The sequence below is a fragment of the Parasteatoda tepidariorum genome, chromosome 2 (assembly GCF_982258835.1).
Source record: "Parasteatoda tepidariorum strain Cologne lab strain chromosome 2, Ptep-v5.0, whole genome shotgun sequence".
In the NCBI taxonomy this organism is placed as follows: domain Eukaryota; kingdom Metazoa; phylum Arthropoda; class Arachnida; order Araneae; family Theridiidae; genus Parasteatoda; species Parasteatoda tepidariorum.
Window position 1 is genome coordinate 82,329,316 of NC_141756.1, and position 19,234 is coordinate 82,348,549.

The 19,234-nt window shown below is 28.3% G+C and overlaps 1 protein-coding gene across 6 annotated transcripts in view; it reads left to right on the forward strand.

Annotated features, from left to right (window-relative positions):
* The first annotated feature begins 2,247 nt into the window (after positions 1-2,247).
* LRP1 (LDL receptor protein 1) overlaps positions 2,248-19,234 on the forward strand; it is a 137,418-nt gene continuing 120,431 nt past the window's right edge. For all 6 annotated transcript variants that reach the window (XM_087157618.1, XM_087157622.1, XM_087157620.1 and 3 more), the window contains exons 1-10: positions 2,248-2,532; positions 4,552-4,689; positions 8,410-8,538; positions 10,964-11,077; positions 11,715-11,843; positions 13,493-13,647; positions 14,923-15,022; positions 15,470-15,632; positions 16,589-16,817; positions 16,943-17,117. In XM_087157618.1, the coding sequence (XP_087013744.1) occupies positions 2,433-2,532; positions 4,552-4,689; positions 8,410-8,538; positions 10,964-11,077; positions 11,715-11,843; positions 13,493-13,647; positions 14,923-15,022; positions 15,470-15,632; positions 16,589-16,817; positions 16,943-17,117 (1,432 nt within the window). In that variant the 5' untranslated portion in view covers positions 2,248-2,432. The remainder of the gene's footprint in view (positions 2,533-4,551; positions 4,690-8,409; positions 8,539-10,963; positions 11,078-11,714; positions 11,844-13,492; positions 13,648-14,922; positions 15,023-15,469; positions 15,633-16,588; positions 16,818-16,942; positions 17,118-19,234) is intronic.

The following is a 19,234-nucleotide window of genomic DNA, read 5'->3' on the forward strand; positions in this document are numbered from 1 at the left end:
GCTACGCACTCTGAACGAAGGAATTAGCCAATAAATGGGTCTGAATAATCTTTTTATTATTTATCTCGTTATGTTAGAAAAAAAAGAAGTTATTGCCTTCATTGTCATCACCGTTAGAAAAGTTTCGTTGCAGCCTCGCATTGACACGATAAATGAATATCCGAAATAGTTATTTCGTACCCAAAAATTTTCAAAAAATCAGTCTAAATTTAAAGAGAAAGGTGAAGATTTATTTCAGCATAAATAATTTTTGCAAACATCTTTTGACCTTGAAAGGTGTGACAGGGGTGGCGGTCATCACCTTCGCTCACCTTTTCTACTGGGTCCATATTATTGATTTTCATTTCTTTAGTCACTTAATTTAGTTCAAAGAAAATTATTTGCAAGTGAAAGATTTTTTTTCCAGCCTTCTTTAGTATTCTTTTGTCTGAAGATGAGTAAGACTGGAGTATAGGGCCCAGAAGAGAGGCACACTTTAAATATCAGGTCCGTTTTTTAACAAGCGAAATATTTTACGCTTCATTTCTTAAACTTTCTGTCCTATTTGAGCTTGTAAATTTCTGGGAACCAAATTTTTTGTTGCATTTATACAAATACTGTATTTTACTTAATTTTATCTAATTCGAAAGTGGAAATTTCACATCGGAAATTAGCTTAAATCAGAAAGCCACAGATTTTTCTTCATAGTGATATTTTTACAAACATATTAAGCAATTTAAGAGAAAAAAGAGTCATTAAAATTTTGAAACAATCAGATAGAATTATTAGTAGTGATGGTTACCGGATGCATGTATATGTAAACTTTTAATCAGTCATTTCCCTGACACTTGATCTTGATGTATGCATGCATACATTATACTTAACAATCTTAACATATATACTTGATGGATACTCGATACATAACAAATTAGGGGACTGATTTTTATTAATTTCCCCCAGAGAGTTGAAGAAACTTGTCTCTCAGTGAACCATGTTTGATTTTGTTTTTGGCGCAAATTTTAAAGCAATCCAAAATAGCAAATTTTCTTCTTTCCAGAAAATGCCATAAAAATGTGAGAAGAGTTAAAAGGTTGTGTGGAGATTTAATTTTAGACTATGTCAACCTTTATCTATCAAAAGGTCCCTCATGATAGAGTCAAGTTAACATGTCTTATATACTAGTGAATTTGTATTTTTAATATTTATAGTGGTTACGCCACATTACCCCCCTTCCAGAATTTTATCTGTGATAGAATTCGATGAATGAATACCACTAGTTGATTCATTTTGTTTGTTTATTTATTTCAATTTTTGCTCATTATATATATTTTTTTCTTCCTAGCATTTCGCTCATTTTTTTAATAGCTTTTCATAATTTTTTTTTAATAATTTTTTTCCTTTTTTTTAATAGCTTTTCCGCCATTTTTTTAAAAATGTTTATAGCATTTTGCTCATTATTTTTTCTTTCTTCATCATTGTTTTTTGACCGGGAGACTTTATTTACTTCACCAGATTTTTTTTTCTTTGAGCAGTATATTTTTAAGCAAATCAACTGCTTAATGTGGAACGACCATCAATCAAAATAGTTTGACATAAAACGGCATCGAAAGACTTTATAAAATACGATATATTCTGAAAACTGGAATTCATTTTTATATGTGCCAAGAATTTAGCGCCAAGGTTATGCCAGGAGCAAGTCCCTCTTGCCACTGATGCTATGTCACTGATTAAAGGTTTCATAAGAGCAGAATGGTATTAGTACAGTTTTTATTTTAAATTAATGGGAGTGGTTGAGAGATGTTCTGATAAATAAAATAAAGTAAGCTATTACAGGTTATTAGTCAACAACACTTCCAAGGTCCTTCCCACAGAATTGAAGTTAAACTTTAAAAAATTTCATTAGATCAATAAAAGAAGGAAGTGAGCTCAGTGAAATTCGTTATATCAAATATATTATAATTTTTAATACATTTTGTAGACACATGTCATATAATGTATACATATCATTGTCAGGACGACGTATAATATTTTGTAAACTCAACATTGGAGGTGGATGTGGTTTTTCTTTTATGGATGATACGTCATGTGAGTGGGAAATTCTGTTGTTGCAAAAGGTAACATAGTCTAATTAACTAAACTTAAATTATTACAATGAACCTAAAATCATACTTTAGAAAAAAATACTTCCATTTTTTTTTTTTTTTTTGGTGGTGGGTGGTAAAGTTAGTTAAATTATTCCTCATAGATGGCGCTTACCGGCAGCTATTTGGGTTCGAGTTTTTTAATGTCCCGAAATGTTTATGTTTGTGTTGGGTTGGTGTGTGTTTACTATTCGTCCCGCGAATGATTAAGCTTCACGGCTATCAGTAGTTTAATAATTTTAATGATTAATGCTTGAAAACTTTATGTCACGAAATATATTTATGCAAACTTAGCTAAAGAACAGCTAAGGGATGTCTCCCTTCTTGAAATCTTCTTTCGAACATTATTCGATCATTTTTTTAGTATGGTTTACTTGTAGTGCAGTGTTTCAAGTATTACCAAATGTGGAAGGTATTTTAATTGTTTTATCTAAGTACTTTTCTCAGAAACATTGCAATTATGCAATAATAACGAAATATAATTCTATTTATAAATGCCTATTTCACTTTTGAATATGAATTATGAAAATAAATGATTTTGCTCTTCAAATGAACTTACTATCTACTGTAATTTGAAGTTATAATTTTTATTCAAGGCAATATTTTTAAAAATTTTATATAAACTTTTTATGTCCTTTTTCTCTTTATTAAAGTAAAAAAAATTATATCTAGACAGTTAGAATTCTTTGTCTATAAATACTGTAAGAGTCTAATAATCCTTTTTTAATTTGCAAAGCACGTATTAATTTAAAGCGACGTTCATTTAATAATTACCCGCTTTTTATGTATATATTAAAGGTTTATAAGAAGTAAATTGAAAATTCCTATTTTTCCTCTTAATATTTCTTATATTTGACAAATATTTAAAGAAAAATATAATAACATTAAAAAAACTAACAATTAAGTTAAACAAGTTAAGGAGTTATTAATATTTCACATTTTCGTTAAATATTTGTTCTGAAAAAGTGCGACTTGAACTTGAAGATATTGAAATGTTTTTATGTTAAGTTTTTTTATTTTTATGAAAACATGTTAAAGATTAAGAAAAGTTATAACAAATATTGTTTTGTTAAATCAGGGGGTATAAAATATTCATAAATAATTTGGATTTTAACATAGCAATTGCATTTGTTTGAAAAAAAAAGTGCTAGAAATTATTGTTTTTTTTCTTCATATAAATAAATTTTAAAATAGGTGAGAAGTTGAACATAATGTGAGAAAGTATATCAAAAAGCTTTAAGGTGTTACTTTTATTTCATTTAGATATTTTTTTAAAAATCATTTTAATTAACATTAAAAATTTTCTTATGGGTGATTGTATTTTAGTTATTTGTTATTTTAGTTATTTGTTATTTGAACTTTTTGACTCTACTGATATAAAACATCATTGTATCATGATGTCCCCTATTTATTTAAATACATTTTTTAAATATAATGATAAATCACTGTTAAGGAAGACAGATGAAAAATGCCAAAACAAGTTTGATTGTATGCTGAAGTATGAAAATGTTTAATAAAAATGTGCCTTTTAGCTCTTCTCTCTTTTCCTTTAGCAATCAATTAAACTTTGAAGTTTTTCACCTTGCCTTCCTCAATAGTGATTCATCAGGTTATGATAAAGATCAGGTTATGATCTGAATTTTTCTCTGTGTAAAGACTAGTTTGCAATCCTTAATTTTATGTGTATTCTTACTCGATTTCTGACGAATATTTTGTGAATATATTTATCAAGGGCAAAGTTTATGTTTTGGATATGATAATTAAAACAATTATAATAGTGAATTAAAAGTTTTAAACTCGCATATTAAATAAAAAATAAGTAATTTGTTGGGGCCCATTAAAATTTAACTCTTGTTTCTAGCTAAAAAATTATGGTCCTCCCCAGAAGTATATATGTATACATAATTTTTTTTTTTTAACAAAACTTTAAATATGTAAATTTCAAGAAGTTTAAATTGAATGTGGCATTAAATTGTACAATTTGTTAATTGTGTAATTTGTTAATCTATGGTGATTAAATATGTGTTTAATTATTTATAGGTAAAACTAAGGTATCAGGAGCTATTATTAATTTATTGTGTGAACTTTAGCTTTTTTGCTTCTTGATGGAGGTTTATATACTTCATAAAACTTTGATAAAACTTCATAAAATCACAAAACTTCAAATAATGAGACATTTAGCTTCAAGTTTGAAATACTTGGTTAAGGACAATCATCAAATTGTTTAGTAAATGCTAAATAATTAAGTATTTAGCCATTTATATAGTTATTTTTTTTCTGTTCATCATATATCATCAGGTAAATCTCATTTATCTAAGGAGGATTGGATTTTATGGAATCACTGTTAACTAAAATTTAGTGTTTCCTGGTAACTAAGAATCAAGTTAACTTTGATGAACTCTGATAAATGAATTTTTTATTTATTTTTTAGGTGCAGATTCTTGCAATGTGGGGCATTTCAGATGTGTTAAAAGCAACACATGCATTCCATTAGGATGGCTTTGTGATGGAGAAAATGATTGTGCTTCTTCTAAAATAAATGACACATCTGATGAAGACCCTTTAAGATGTTAGTTTCAAATTTAAATTTTATATTTTCCTCTTATCATTTATAGTTACGTATAGAAATTTATGGCAATGTCTATAAAAATAAGTGATTATTTTTGAAAAAGTTACTGATATAAGGAAGAAATCTATCTAATCTTTAATTTATTTATAATGTTAGTATGATGATATTTCAGATATTTGACAGGGTTCCCACGGTCCTTGAGAGTCCTTGAATTTTTTTTTGCTAAATTTGGGTCCTTGAAAGTGCTTGAAAAACGGCTTAGGTCCTTGAAAAACTTGATAGGTCCTTGAATTTGTCCAATACTGCCGGCGCCCATTTTTATAGAACACCCTCAGATCTTTCTCGTTCTTTCTGTTTTGTTCCTGAGCTCTCTCACGTGGTTTTTAACGCCACTGTTTCTAACCGGGCCTAGCGTCTTGGTGTCTGCCAAGCGCGCGGAGCACAGCAGACAATCAGTGCGTTCGGGGCAAGACTCCACTTCATCTTCTGTCGCATATGCTTAGATCTTCTTTTTTCTTATCGAAACTGGAATACTCTCGAATTTCGTAACAATATGTACCTTGTAGTTTTCAATAAATTTGCCGTTTTACCATCCGCACTTGTCCTTACGTTTGCGTCATTTCAAAACTTTATTGTAAAGCGTATTCGCAAAGGCACGGCTTCGTATTTGCAGGGCCGTTTTATCCATTAGGCACTGTAGGCAACTGCCTAGGGGCCCTGTGCTACAGAGAAAAAAATTGTCAATGTTTCTTAAACAGTAAAAATTGAATTCGAAATTTCAGTAACAATTGTCTAGCTCTGTACATTACATCGACGCTATTTTAGTACATTTCTGAACGCATTCCAAATTAGATATTAATATTATGGTAGTTAGTTCATATATAACGCAGTAATATAATCGCAAGCAATTTTATCGCGGTAATTTTAACGGCGACTAATCAGATGACTATACATCAAGAGCAGCATTTTTAACACAACACGCTTGAAAAACGCGCAAAATTCTACGTTGTGAATGCACACTTACTGTTCTGGTACCTACCATAGGTATGTATATTCTATGGCCAAGATACCAAAGAGTATGTAAAAATAAGGTTGGCAGTACTGGTTCTTTCGTCGCATGACTGGGGTATTCCCCGATCCGCTAAATACATACGTTGTATTATGTCATAGACAACATTTTTGAAACATTTTTAATGTAATCGTTGAATTTTCGCTTCGTGCAATTTGTTTGCGAGTTTTACGGCTGTGAATAAAAAGAGAGTTTTACAGTTTGTGTTTCAAAACTTACGAATTTAGAGCTAAGTATTGGATATTCATTTATAAAGACTGCAGAAGTGCTTCGGGCTTCGAGAAAATCGGTGAAACGACGAGTAAAAATCCGTGTAGTGTAAACTGAAGTTAAAATTACTATACGTAAGTTTTATTATTTTTTACATATTTTATTACCTAATACAGGACTTGACAAATGTGAAGTGCCGTTTTATTATTCAATTACTTACATATTTTATTTAATTTCAACGTTATCAAATATTATTTGTTTGGGTGTTTATTATTAAGCAGGACGAAATGGTGCAGTATAAGTACTTCATCTTACAATTAGAAGACGCCGGAAAAAAATTGTGCCTGCCGAGGAGTCTTACAAACTGATTATTGGTAACATGGCACAATCAACTTTCCCTAATGTAATGACAGCTTTGCTAATATATAGAAGTCTAATGATTACAAACGCCACTGGTGAACGAAACTTTTCCAAATTGAAATTAATTAACAACTGTCTTCGTTCAACTATGTCTCAAAACCGTTCAAATTCATTGGCCATAATGGCAATTGAAAATGATGTATTGGAAAAGGTTAACTTTCATGATGTCTTGAACGATTTTGTAACAAAAATAGTTAGAAGAGTTAATATTTAAGCTTATTGTATGATTTTTTTAAATGCGTATATTAATTACTTATACTCTTTTCGTTTGATTCAATATTTTTATTGAATAATGTGATAATATACCTATGTAGTAAAAAACAGCGTAATTATGAATAAAGTGTTGTGTTAGCGAAAAAATATATTAGGAAGTTAGAAGAAGATGGGGGGGGGGGGGCGACATGCATAAGCCGGCACTGCGTATTTGTGTTATGTAGTTTATACTAATTATGCCTGGGAAGTGCTATTTTAATCCCCAATGGATGGATAATCAAGCTTATAAAGAATGGATTTTATCGATGCCCGAAAAGAAATTCAGAGCCAAGTGCCGATTATGCATGAAGGAGATCGATATCGCGAAAATGGAAGAATCTGCTCTGAAATCACACATCAAAGAAAGGTAAAACAAAAAAGCAGTCTCATGCCCTGCGTTCTCTTTTTCCAAAGACATCAACATCTAATTCATCTGGTGTAAATACTCCTTCACCACCGTGTGCCCCATGTGAAACAGAAACTTTAGTGGCCGAGGTAACATTGTCTTCTTATCTGGTCAAAAGGAATGTGCTTGATGCTGAAGTTCTCTGGAGTCTGAAGTGCATCACTAGTAATTATTCATGTAACTCCTGTGAAAGGATTAGTAAATTGTTCTCCAAAATGTTTGCTGATAGCTGTATAGTGAGACAGTTTTTTTGTAGTGCTACAAAGTGAGCCTATTTGAGCTCCTTTGGATTGGCACTATACTTCAAAGGGATTCTTATAAATGAGCTGAAGAATGTTGATTGCTACACTGTACTCTTTGATGAGACGTTAAATCAGTCTCTACAATCTAAGCAGATGGACATTATGGTAAGGAATTGATAATAAAGTTTGCACTAAGTATCTAACTCCCCAATTTATTTATGCATATTCCCTAAGTATCTAACTCCCCATGGAACTGCAGAAAATATTTTGTCCTCTTTTTACAAATGCATGGATGAAGGTTAAAAGCTCTCTAAAATACTTCAATTATCCATGGATGGACCCTATGTCAATTGGAAATTCTATTAGAAGCTTCAGTGTGAATTAAAAGAGAAATATTCACACCGGGTCATATTCATTGGCAGTTGTGGATTACACATAACGAATAATGCTTTTAAACATGGTGAAAATAGGATATGTTCCTTCTAATTTTTATTTTCAGAAAGAATTGTTGCTGCATAACATTTAGAGAAGGTTGTGTAAATTATGGATGAATAATTTCAGAAACGATGTTTAATAGAGGAGAGGAGGGGGTTATGGAATAGTCATGGAATATGGAATACCTAAGATTTAGCTCTGTCTTTCATGCAGCCTTCACATGGAAATACACAGGATTAAAGGATTTCACCATTAACACCGCATTACCATTAGTTATAGATTGTGCTGAAAATGATTTTGTGAACTAATATGTAAAACCAGTAGGGTTGTTTTTTTAAAAATATAAATTTTAGTTCATAATACATATACTCTCTTCTCTCTATATAGGCAAAGCATTTAGGTATTAGATTTGAAATTAATTATTGCCACAACAAGCATTGATGCTTCTAGTAAAATAGAAGAGAATAATTTTTAAAATTGGTCTTAGATTAAGGTCCTTGAAAATTTTGTTTAGGTCCTTGAAAAGTCCTGGAAAGTCCTTGAATTTCAATCTCATCATAGAGTGGGAACCCTGTTTGAGTTTTTACATATTCTTTATAACTTCTTTAAATATTGCAAGAATAACTGAATTTATTTATGAAACTGTTTTACTTGAAATTAATTAACCTTTTATTTTTCAACTGTAGGTCGTAAGGAACATGTATGTTTAAAGAATTTCTTTAGATGTAACGATGGTATTACCTGTCGTAAAATTTCCAAACTCTGTGATGGCAACAATGACTGTCCAGATTTTTCAGACGAAGGATCGTTTTGTAGTGAGTTCTATTACTATTTTTTAAGCTTAATTTATAATTATATATTTTTGAAATAGTTTATAATTATTTATTAATATTAATCATATGTTATTTACATGGATGAGTTTTTCCACTTTTAAGCAGAATCTTGCTTTTTTTTCAGTTTAATAAAAAGAAACTTAAATTTTTGCTTTTTTAAGTTCTACCTTCCCTATCCCCTAAAAAGAAAAAGAGTCCTTATTCTTCTATGTAAACATGATTTTAAATTCACGCAACATATCACCATTCGTATTCACGCAATTTAAAAATGCACATTACCATTCCTATTCACTAGATTTAAAATTACTCATCGTGATACCTATTTATGTGATTTAAAAATCTCACATCCTGATTCGTATTCTCACAATTTAAAAAAAAAATGTGCATAGCTCTCAAAAATTGCGCATGGTTCATGTTTCGAATTCTATTTAAAATTACATATCGCAATATTTATGCACGTGGTTTAAAAATTACTGATTGTGCTCTGTTCTCATGAGATTTAAAGTTATACATCGCCATTCATATTCACGTAATTCAAAAACCTCACATTGGGATTCATATTCACGCAATTTAAAAATCGCACACTGAGATTTATATTCTCGCGATTTTAAAAAAAATAAATTGTGCATCGATATATTTTATTAAAATATCGATAATACTCTGCGGATATATTCTTTATAATATCCTTCCTTCTTGCACTTTTTTCTTGTGCAAATTTCAGGTATTTTTATAATTTTTCAAAAATGTGTTCTTTACATAACATATTTTTCTATAATATTTGACTTTTTAGAAATTGAACATATCTGTTTATAGATTAATTGTTGATGCTGTGTGAATGAATATATTGAATGATGTGTGTTACATTCTATCTCAAGGTTGAGTGATTTAAATTAACTGATTAAAAATTGTATAATTAAAATAAAATTTGTGAGATAATAGATAGAGTAATCAGATAAAATTTTTTCCCCCCATAAGTAATAAAATTCAAAACTTCAAACAAATTTTTGTACATACTGATTGCTAATACATTGACTATTAGTGGTGCTCTTTTTTTTCTTCAAGAAATGCAAAGATAGATGATAAAACTTTAAATGATAAGCATTATATGCCCTTCAACAATCTACCTGAATGCATATGTACAAAAGATCCTTTTCTTTGTCAGTACAATATGAAAATTTTATGTAAAATTATGAATTTAGTAGCATTTGTTATTGTATGATATTTTCTGAATAAATGTTTTTTTGAGCTTCATTTATATAATTTTTTAATTAAATTTGTGCAGAGAGAGTATAAAAACAGTAAGTTAATTTTGTCCATACTGCTACAAATGAGGCAGTTAATTTATTATGTAAATTCAGATGTGTTTAATATATGTTTCCTTAAAATTGATGTAGATTTAAAAACTTTAAAACCTTCACTGCTTGATATTTTTACTCAATATTTACGTTAGAAAAATTACAAAAAAAAAAAAAAAAAAAAAAAATAAAAAAACTTCCATAATAAAATTAAAAAATTTCTTTTACTTAAAATATTCTCCTTCTTAGAACATTACTTTTTAGTCTTCCTGTTTCACATATTGTTGCCTTCCTGTTTTACATTTTACATCTATTTTGATTGATAGTCTCTTCAAGCAATTTCCTGATTAGCTATTTTTATATCAAGTAGTCTCCAGATTATTTATTTTTATCTTTATCAAACTGTTTCAAGTTTATGCTTATTATATTACATTATATTAATATTTGCATAATCAGGTCACTAGGAACTTTTTCTATGATCTATTATGCATGAAGTTTTGATGATGATCTATTATTGAAATTTTACTATTATATATCATTACATTTGCTATCAATTTTTATTTTTTTTATTAAAAATTTATTTTACTCATTTGTTAATGAGACTTTTCACTTTTGCTAATTTATTATTATGTGTCGTCATCATACTGTTGTACCTCACAATATTTACAATAAAATTTTATATATTTATTGTTATTTCTAGAAGAAGTTGATTGTTTTAAAATGAAAGAAACAAGTGAAAATTAATAAATAATTGATTAACCCTAACTTAAGTAAAATTAAGGATTGTTAAAGAATAACTCTTAAGTTTTATATAATTAAGTTGCAAAGGTATGTTCTGCATACTCTTAACTATTCATAAGATTGAACCTTATGGTTATTTGCCATTATTATGTTTTTATGCAGATATAAATTGTCATGTATTTTTTTAAGAACCTATTAAACATTAAAGAAACATTTTTTCTCAGGTTACAGTTTAAATAATAACTAAGTCTTTTTACATTTTATATTTAGTTTTATCGAATTTTCTAAAATAATGCTACTAAATTCATTGTAAATTCCCATCTAGACCTTTTTTAAAAAAATAATTAAAATATAATCCTTATTAAATTTAGAAAATAAGAGTATCTGCATTGGGACAAACTGTACATATGGTTGCAAGCCAAGCCCGAAAGGACCACTATGTTTTTGTGGTGATGGCAAGGAACCAAATGGAAATGATTGCATAAGTAAGAATATGTTTTTGAATCACTTAATCCAAAATATATCATAATGTCAAAAAAGTATGATTTTGAATTCTGTGTTGTTAATAATAATTAGTTACAAAACCTTTTTGTTAGATAAATTTCTTTAAATTTTGTTTTTCATATGCATACTTAATTATTAATTTTGCTTCATTTAACATTCATTTTATTTTATACTTTATTGACCCTCTGAGCATTACTCGTTGTGTTTTCTAAATTTTATACAAATAGTTTTCTTATGTAAAAAAATAATAATGAAATTATCTATTATTAATTATTCTAAAAAATAATCCGAAATATTATCCATTAAACATAAAATTAAATTATGCTAGAATGAATATTATGTATTATAAAATTAAAAGGTTTAATATAATTTTATTCATATATCATAATTATTGTTTAAAGTATTAAATTAATATATTAAATATAATGTATGTGTATATTTGAAGCTGTTTTTGTAGTCATAATTTTATAATTAAAATAAATGTTCATTGAAATTAAATATATTTGCCTATAAATAAATTATTAAGTAATGGTTCTGGAAAGATGCGTTTTAATGCTTTTCTATATACATAGTTATGAAATAAGTTATGTTGAAAACTAATTACTGGCATTTTTTTAGGTATTCAAGATTCAAAATGTGAAAATGATGCATTGTGTGATCAAATTTGTAGCAGGAAAGACAGTGAATATGAATGCAGCTGTGTTGATGGTTATAAAGCAAAAGGGCGAAAATGTATTGCTATAAATGGTAAATGCATATAGATATCTTTTCTTCATGTTAATTAATAAATCATTTGTTTTTTAATGATTGTTCTTTCAAAGTTTTGCTATGTTAATATATTCATAGAAAGTAGGGTTATCTTTGTAAGAGTTCAACAGCTCAAAAAACAAATTATAAATATAGAGAATGAAGCATTCATTAACTTTTAAAAATATAGAGAAAACATGGAAAATAATAAAGATTAATGAAAAGAAAAGAAGATTAATTAATGAAATAAAATATTTTTTAAAAAAATATTAAAAAGCCGGAAAATAAAATTTGTTTTTCAACTTTTTTGAATCCATATTTTGTTTCCTGGCTTTTTAGTATTTTTCTAATGAATTTTTTTAAAAAATATTTTTAAAAATATTACCTCGTGTTTAGTAAATAATTCTATGATTTAATTTATTTTATGTTAATTTATTTTATGAATTCTATATACTTGCAGCTTATGCACATAAAGTGTCTTAACTTTACTATCTCTGAAGAAAGCCAAAGTTGATAAATTGTTGACTTTTTATTCTGATGTTTTTAAATGATTTTTTTGAATAATTTAAAAAAAAAATATTTTAAAAATAGTATTTTATTTTAATTTTTTTTCCATTAATCTTCATTATTTTCCATATTTTCTCTCTATTTCTAGCTTATTTAGGAGTTCTATATATTTGCAGCTTATGCATATAAAGTGCATTAACTTTACTATCTAAAGCAGTGGTTACCAACTGGTGGCCCGTGGGCCACATATGGCCTGCGGAACATTTTTTTTGTGGCCCCCCGAACTGAAATATATTAACTGTCATTTTTTGCGGACAATTTTAGTAAAAAATCTATATGGGTTTAAAACTTTTCTTTCGTTTAAAAAAACTAATTTCTTCGATTCTGTGAAATTTAACATAACTGTGCAAAAAATTTTTTTTCTCAGGTTTTGCATCCAAAAAAATATTTATTCAAAAATCAATATTTATTATTATTCGTAATTCAATACTTTTGTTTTGAACAACTTGATAAAAATCTGACAGTAATATTTAATGTTTCTTCAAACATAAAAGAGTCCTATATAAAATTTTGACAAAATTGCGGCCCGCCATTTGACTGGTGTTTTTAACTGTGGCTCTCTGCCTCTTTCTTTCGATATCTTGAACTTCTATATCTCAAAAACCTTGTTATGTCAAATATATTTATATGTATATTTTCCCCCTTGGCATTACATATCGACTTAATGTTAATTTGAATTTCTATGTTAAAGAATTTCTTCTCAAAACCTTGTTATATTGAATATTTTTTGAAATAGAAAATGAATTACTACGTAAGTTTACTGTAAACCAATTCCATTCTATTTAATGCATATTTATTTTTGTTTTACTTTTAAGAATAAAATTATCATTGCTTTATTTATTTACATATAGTCAACTATCATTACACTCATAATTATTAGTAGTTATTCTTATGTTTCATGACTGTACTTTTTAGAGTACTATTTTAGAATATATTTAGTACATAGAACTCTGAACTCGCTATCTCAATATTTATTTAGCTTTGAGAGTACACTGTATATTAACAAAGTACATATTTTGTGTATAATATTAAATTTTATTCTGTCATGTAAAAGTGCACGTTTTCTTTTGTTTACTTTTTAGTTCCAGCCAAGACACCCATGTCAATTGTCTTTACCAATTCAGCTAATCTACAGCACATTTATCTAAATGGCTCTCTTATTCGCAGTAGCAGTATTGTGAAGGTTGCTGAAAAATCTGCAGTTGACTTTGACCACCGAAATGAGACTGTGTGCTGGGTATTGAACTTTATATTATTAGAATGTAATATATATAATTTTTTCTTTAAAAAAATTTCTTTTTTGAGTATTAGTTGCTGTTTTCATTAGCCAAATTCATTTATTTAACTTTTAAGAATTTTACAGTCCAGCTATTTAGAATTCAACTAACCGTAATTTTTGGAAATGTATTATTTTGTTCTCTTCTAAAGATGAATTAGAACATTTGAAGCTATACAGTTAAACACCAATCAATTCTCAATAATCCTTTAATTACACTCAATTATAAACAGGAATTTAGCTATGAAAAAGCAGTACTGCTCATTTTATTTTTAATATTTTATTCTTGTTTAATAATTTCTGTAAACAACTTTTATAGTGTTTTTTTCTTTTATCAATATTTTGTTATTAGTTTCAATAGCAATAATGTATTCTGTTTTCATTTAAGTGGTTCCTTTTTTTTATTTATAGAAAATAAGGTAATATTGAAAATCAAGAATATTACTGGTTCTCAATATCTGGAATTTTCAGATTCCTGCACGTTCCACACAATTGAGTTTTTACTATAAATATGTTTAATGTTCGTATTTACTTTATTTTACTATCTTTGAATTGAACCCAGAACTTTTCACACTCTTTTGAGGCTTCTTAACCAAGAAACATGTTTTTTCTTCTTATTATACCCAATGAGATAGTCGTGTGTTAGAAGAAAAGTACCGTACCTGTATAATCTAGGAGTTTAACATTTGAAGAGTTCAAATTTTTATTTATATGGTAGAGAAATTTTAGTTTTACTTCCAAGTATAGCATAGTAATCTACATTTTGACTTCAATGAAATCACATTTTAAGTAAAAATACTATTAAAATTGCTATTTGTTATTTTCTGACAGAGGATAATGCAAGTTTTTTAAATTTTTGGATTAATTCATTAATTCCTTGCAAAAATAATATTAAAATTTAAAATGAATAGAAAAAGTTACAAGAGTTAGTTTTTTGATTAATTACTGTTTGTTGTTTTGACAAAACATGCCATAAATTTTTCCTTCTAGTATTCTGATGCTAATAATATATGTGTATATGTTTAAAGGAATTAATCATAATTTTAATAAAAATTTTAAAATTTGTTAAAACTAATTATTATCCTATATTTTTTAATTATTAAGTTTTTTTGCTCAAAATATTTAGACTTTTTACATTTTTGTTTCAGTTTCAATTCTTAAGGTCTATTATTTTTAAACTTTAAATTTACCTCTGTGTAAATAAAGAAAAATATAACTTGTTTTGATTTTATTTAGGTTGTAAAATCTAGATTTAGTTCTGGTCTTGAGTGTTGCAATGCCTATAATTTTTCCAGCTGTTGGGAATATAAGCTGCCAGATTTGTACTCTCAGTCAAGTGAGTGTCTTTTGCCCGTTGTACAAATATTTTTCTGTGCGTACATTTTTGTATTATTATTTCCTTTTAAATGCAAAGTTGTTATTCAGTTCATTCTTTTTATTTAATAAAAAAGTGCATAATTATTAAAAATAATTTTAATATTAATGCATTATTTTTTAATTGCATAAAAATGGTATCATAGTAAGGTAGCTAAAGTAGGTCATGCTCCTAATTTAAAAATATTCTGTATGTCTGTTGCAGATTTGTAATAACATTTACAGAAGAATGTTGACATTCTTTTATTTTAAGTCTTCCTCAGTGACTTGTTTTTAATTCTGTTAATTCAGTCTCTTTTTTATTTTTATTTTGTATGCAAACAGACATTTCAAAATATATATATTTTCCATAAATTTAATGTCATTTGTTGACTTTAAGAAACATTCTGAATCAGATTTTTTTTAATAGCTATTAGTCAAATTTCGTATGAATGGGTGTCTGGGAATTGGTATATATTAGACGAAGTGCGTGAGATGGTAATTGTCTGTAACCACACGCTCTCTGTTTGTACTACCTTGCTAGATATATCTTTGAGTAAAGCTAAGGACATTGCTCTAGATCCAACTAAAGGGTAAGTAAAATGATTATATTTACTTAATTGCATCGTATTAAATATTTTTTCTTTTGCTTTATGAAGTTCACTCATACATTAATGCACAAAAATTTCATTATGATTGCCTAAAAATTTATAGATATGTATATTTTATACTGATTATTACTTAATATTAATTCTTAACGTGAATTTAAATTTTGAAATTGTTTGATTTTCTGCCACTAGAACTGGCTGCATCCCATGTTAACAAAAAAATGGTATACCACAAAAATAAATTTCTAGACAAACTATAGATATTCATAATGCTTGTAATGTTATAAAAATTATTGTTGTGTCTATATAGAAAAATTTAAGGAGAGAAGTAGTTCACAGTTATCTATTTCTTATTGTTTTCCTTTCAATGATTTGTGAATTTGTATAACCCATTTTAAATACTTCTAAATAGGTTTAAAAAATATTTTTTGAAAAGTTAACTTTGATTAATTCATATTCTTTAGAAAGAATTAATTGTTATCAACTTCTTTAATGCTATATTAAACAAAAAATTCTTGCATTCTTTTAATTTTATATTTTAATCATACATAACTGGATTTATTTTGGAAAATTTTATGTGTTGAAAGCTCACTGACTTTAACCATTGGAGCCTCGATGGCACAGCGGTTGATGAGTGAGCATTGGCATTTTAAAGTACCAAGTTGTTATCCTTAGCAGAAGATAAGAGCCCTATCAGCTTGTCTGGGAAATAAGGCCATGGCCATGTCACAATACTGCCCACATTACCACCATCATGTCATTGGTCTCAGAATTATAAAGTCTTAACCTCCATGGCTGACAGTCTGGCTATTGTCAGAGAACATTTAGCGTATATTTATTATATTATTTGCTTGCATTATCTGTAAAATTCCTAGTATTAAGTATGAATTTAGTGCATATTTAATCGTATAAAACTAATTAATGTTATGTATTTTGCATAGATTAATGTTTTACACTATTTGGGATCAATCTGGGTCATCAGCTCTAGAACGAGCTAATCTAGATGGATCTGAAAGAATCAAACTTGTAATTGAAAAAATTGTTGGGCCTAGTGGTATAACTGTGGATATTCCTACTCAATCTGTTTACTGGATTGACACGTATTTGGGAACGATTGAAAGAATCGGTTACACCGGATCTGGAAGAAAAACAATTGTTAGAAGCACTCAGGTACGAAACTTTCAGTTTGATCAGTTAATATTTGTTATAAAAGTCTGTTGCTATTGATTGATTAAAAACATCAGTAGAAATTCATGTGTTATAAATACTTGACCTTATGTTTTATTTCTTTTCAGGTTAAAAGTTTGCACGGAATATCTATTTTCGAGGATTATCTTTATGTTACCAATGTTGAGGGAAACAACATATTAGCTTTTCAAAAGAATAATCAGACATCGCCCACATCTATAAAATCTATTATAACTCAACCATATCACATTAGGATATATCATAGACAGCGACAACCAGAAGGTACGGTGAATTTATTTTCATGTGTTTTATATTTTATTTCAAGGTCGAGAAGAATAAAATCCAAAGCACAAAGTAACAAAAACTTATTTTTGTTGAAAGAGTCTGTAATCTACAGGGATGAGATTCTTCCTCGGATTCGCGGATTTCCGCTTTTTCTCAGATTTTTCCATTTTTCCCGCTAATTTCCGCCGAAATTTTTTTTTTGCACAAGTTAAAATATTTTATGAGGAATTTAATTTTCCGCGGAGCGAAATTATTGAAGTCCTCATTCCTCCCTCTGAAGTTTCTCTAAAAATCATTTCCTTGGGATAAAACTGGTTGACCTTTATACAGGGATGAGATTTTTTTCGCTTTTTTCTCTCGAATTTCAGCATTTTTATCAAAAACTCAGATTCTCTAAAAGTTTCGTTTTTTTTTTATTTATTTATTTATAAATATCCCGTTTTTTTTTAAAAAAAAATCAGTCGTTGAAGTCAAATTATTATATTTATTTACGATTTTCAAAGAAAAACAGAAAATTCAAACTACGTCCTAGCTGCTAATCCTTCCGCATGTTTACTTATATTAGCTATTTTCTCCGATTTCACTCATAGAAAATAAGATTTTCCGTATTTTTTATCCGTCGGCCGGATAGTTCGTATTTTCGTAATTTGGACGTCGCTGCTTCTTGTATTCTGGAGAGAAAGGAAACAAAAAAAGCGAAAAAAAATAGAGGTGGATTTGTGGTGAAAATATTTATTTGCTCATTCAATTATACTTGTAAATTTTTATTTATTGTGTAAACAAAAAACAATTCAAACAATCCTTTTAGAAATCTCAAGTCCCGACTCTGCAAATATCTCGATTTTTATTCACGCGATTTTAATATCAATCATCGATTTTCGTATTTACCTGATTTAAAAGTTGCGCATTGCAATTCTTATTTACGCTTTTTAAATATCATACATTATGGCTCGTATTTACGAGATTTAAAAATCTAATATCGTGTTTTGTATTTTTGCATTTTTAAAATCGCGATTTTATTATCAAACATCGATTTTCGTATTTACCTGATTTAAAAGTTGAACGTTGCGATTCTTATTCAGGCCATTTAAATATTGAACATTGCGATTCTTATTTACGAGATTTAAAAAACCAATTTCGCGATTTGTATTTACGAGCTTTTAAAACCCTATGTCATCAGCATTGGCACGACAGCCCTTTGTGGGCCTGGGCCTTCCTCAGAAGCTTTTCCCATTCTGCTCTTCTCCCAGCAATTGTTTTCCAGTTCTTTACTTTTAGGATGGCAAAATCCTCATCTACACAGTCCTTCCATCTCTTTTTGGGCCTTCCTCTTGGCCTTTTATTGGAGGGGGTTGCATTAGAGACTCTCAATGCTGTTCATTCTGGGCTCATTCTCACTACATGCCCGGCCCATCTCATTCTACTTAATTTAATAGATTTAATGATATCATCGCCATCAAAGATCCTATATATTTCAAAATTATATCTTTTCCTCCAGTTGTCGTTATCGAGTATAGGGCCAAAGATGGTTCGTAGGACCTTCCTTTCGAAGGTTGCTAATAACTTTTCTTCCCTTTTTGTTAAAGTCCATGTCTCTGAAGCATAAGTCAAAACTGACTTGATTAATACCTTATAAAGTAAGATCTTAGTCTTTCTTTTTATTAAGTGAGATTTCAATAATGATCTTAAACCATAGAAGCAGCGATTGGCTGCGATTATTCTTTTTCTAATTTCAGGATTGATGTCATTTTGATAGTTTATTTCTGATCCTAGATAAGTAAAATTTTTTACAGATTCAAATTTAAAAGAATCTATTTTAAACAATTTAGGGATGGTTTCCTTTGTACCACAATTTTGTTTTCTCTACATTCACTCTTAAGTTAATTTTTCTAGCTGATTTTTCCATTGCCAAAAATTTTTCACTCAGTGCTGTCCTAGATCTTGCGATGATATCTACATCATCGGCGTATGCCAAAATCTGCACTGATTTATTAAATATAGTACCTGTAGTATTTATGCCAGCATCTCTAATAACTTTTTCTAAGGCTATGTTGAACAGAAGACATGCTAATGCATCTCCCTGTCTAACTCCATTATGAATTTCAAAAGAAGTG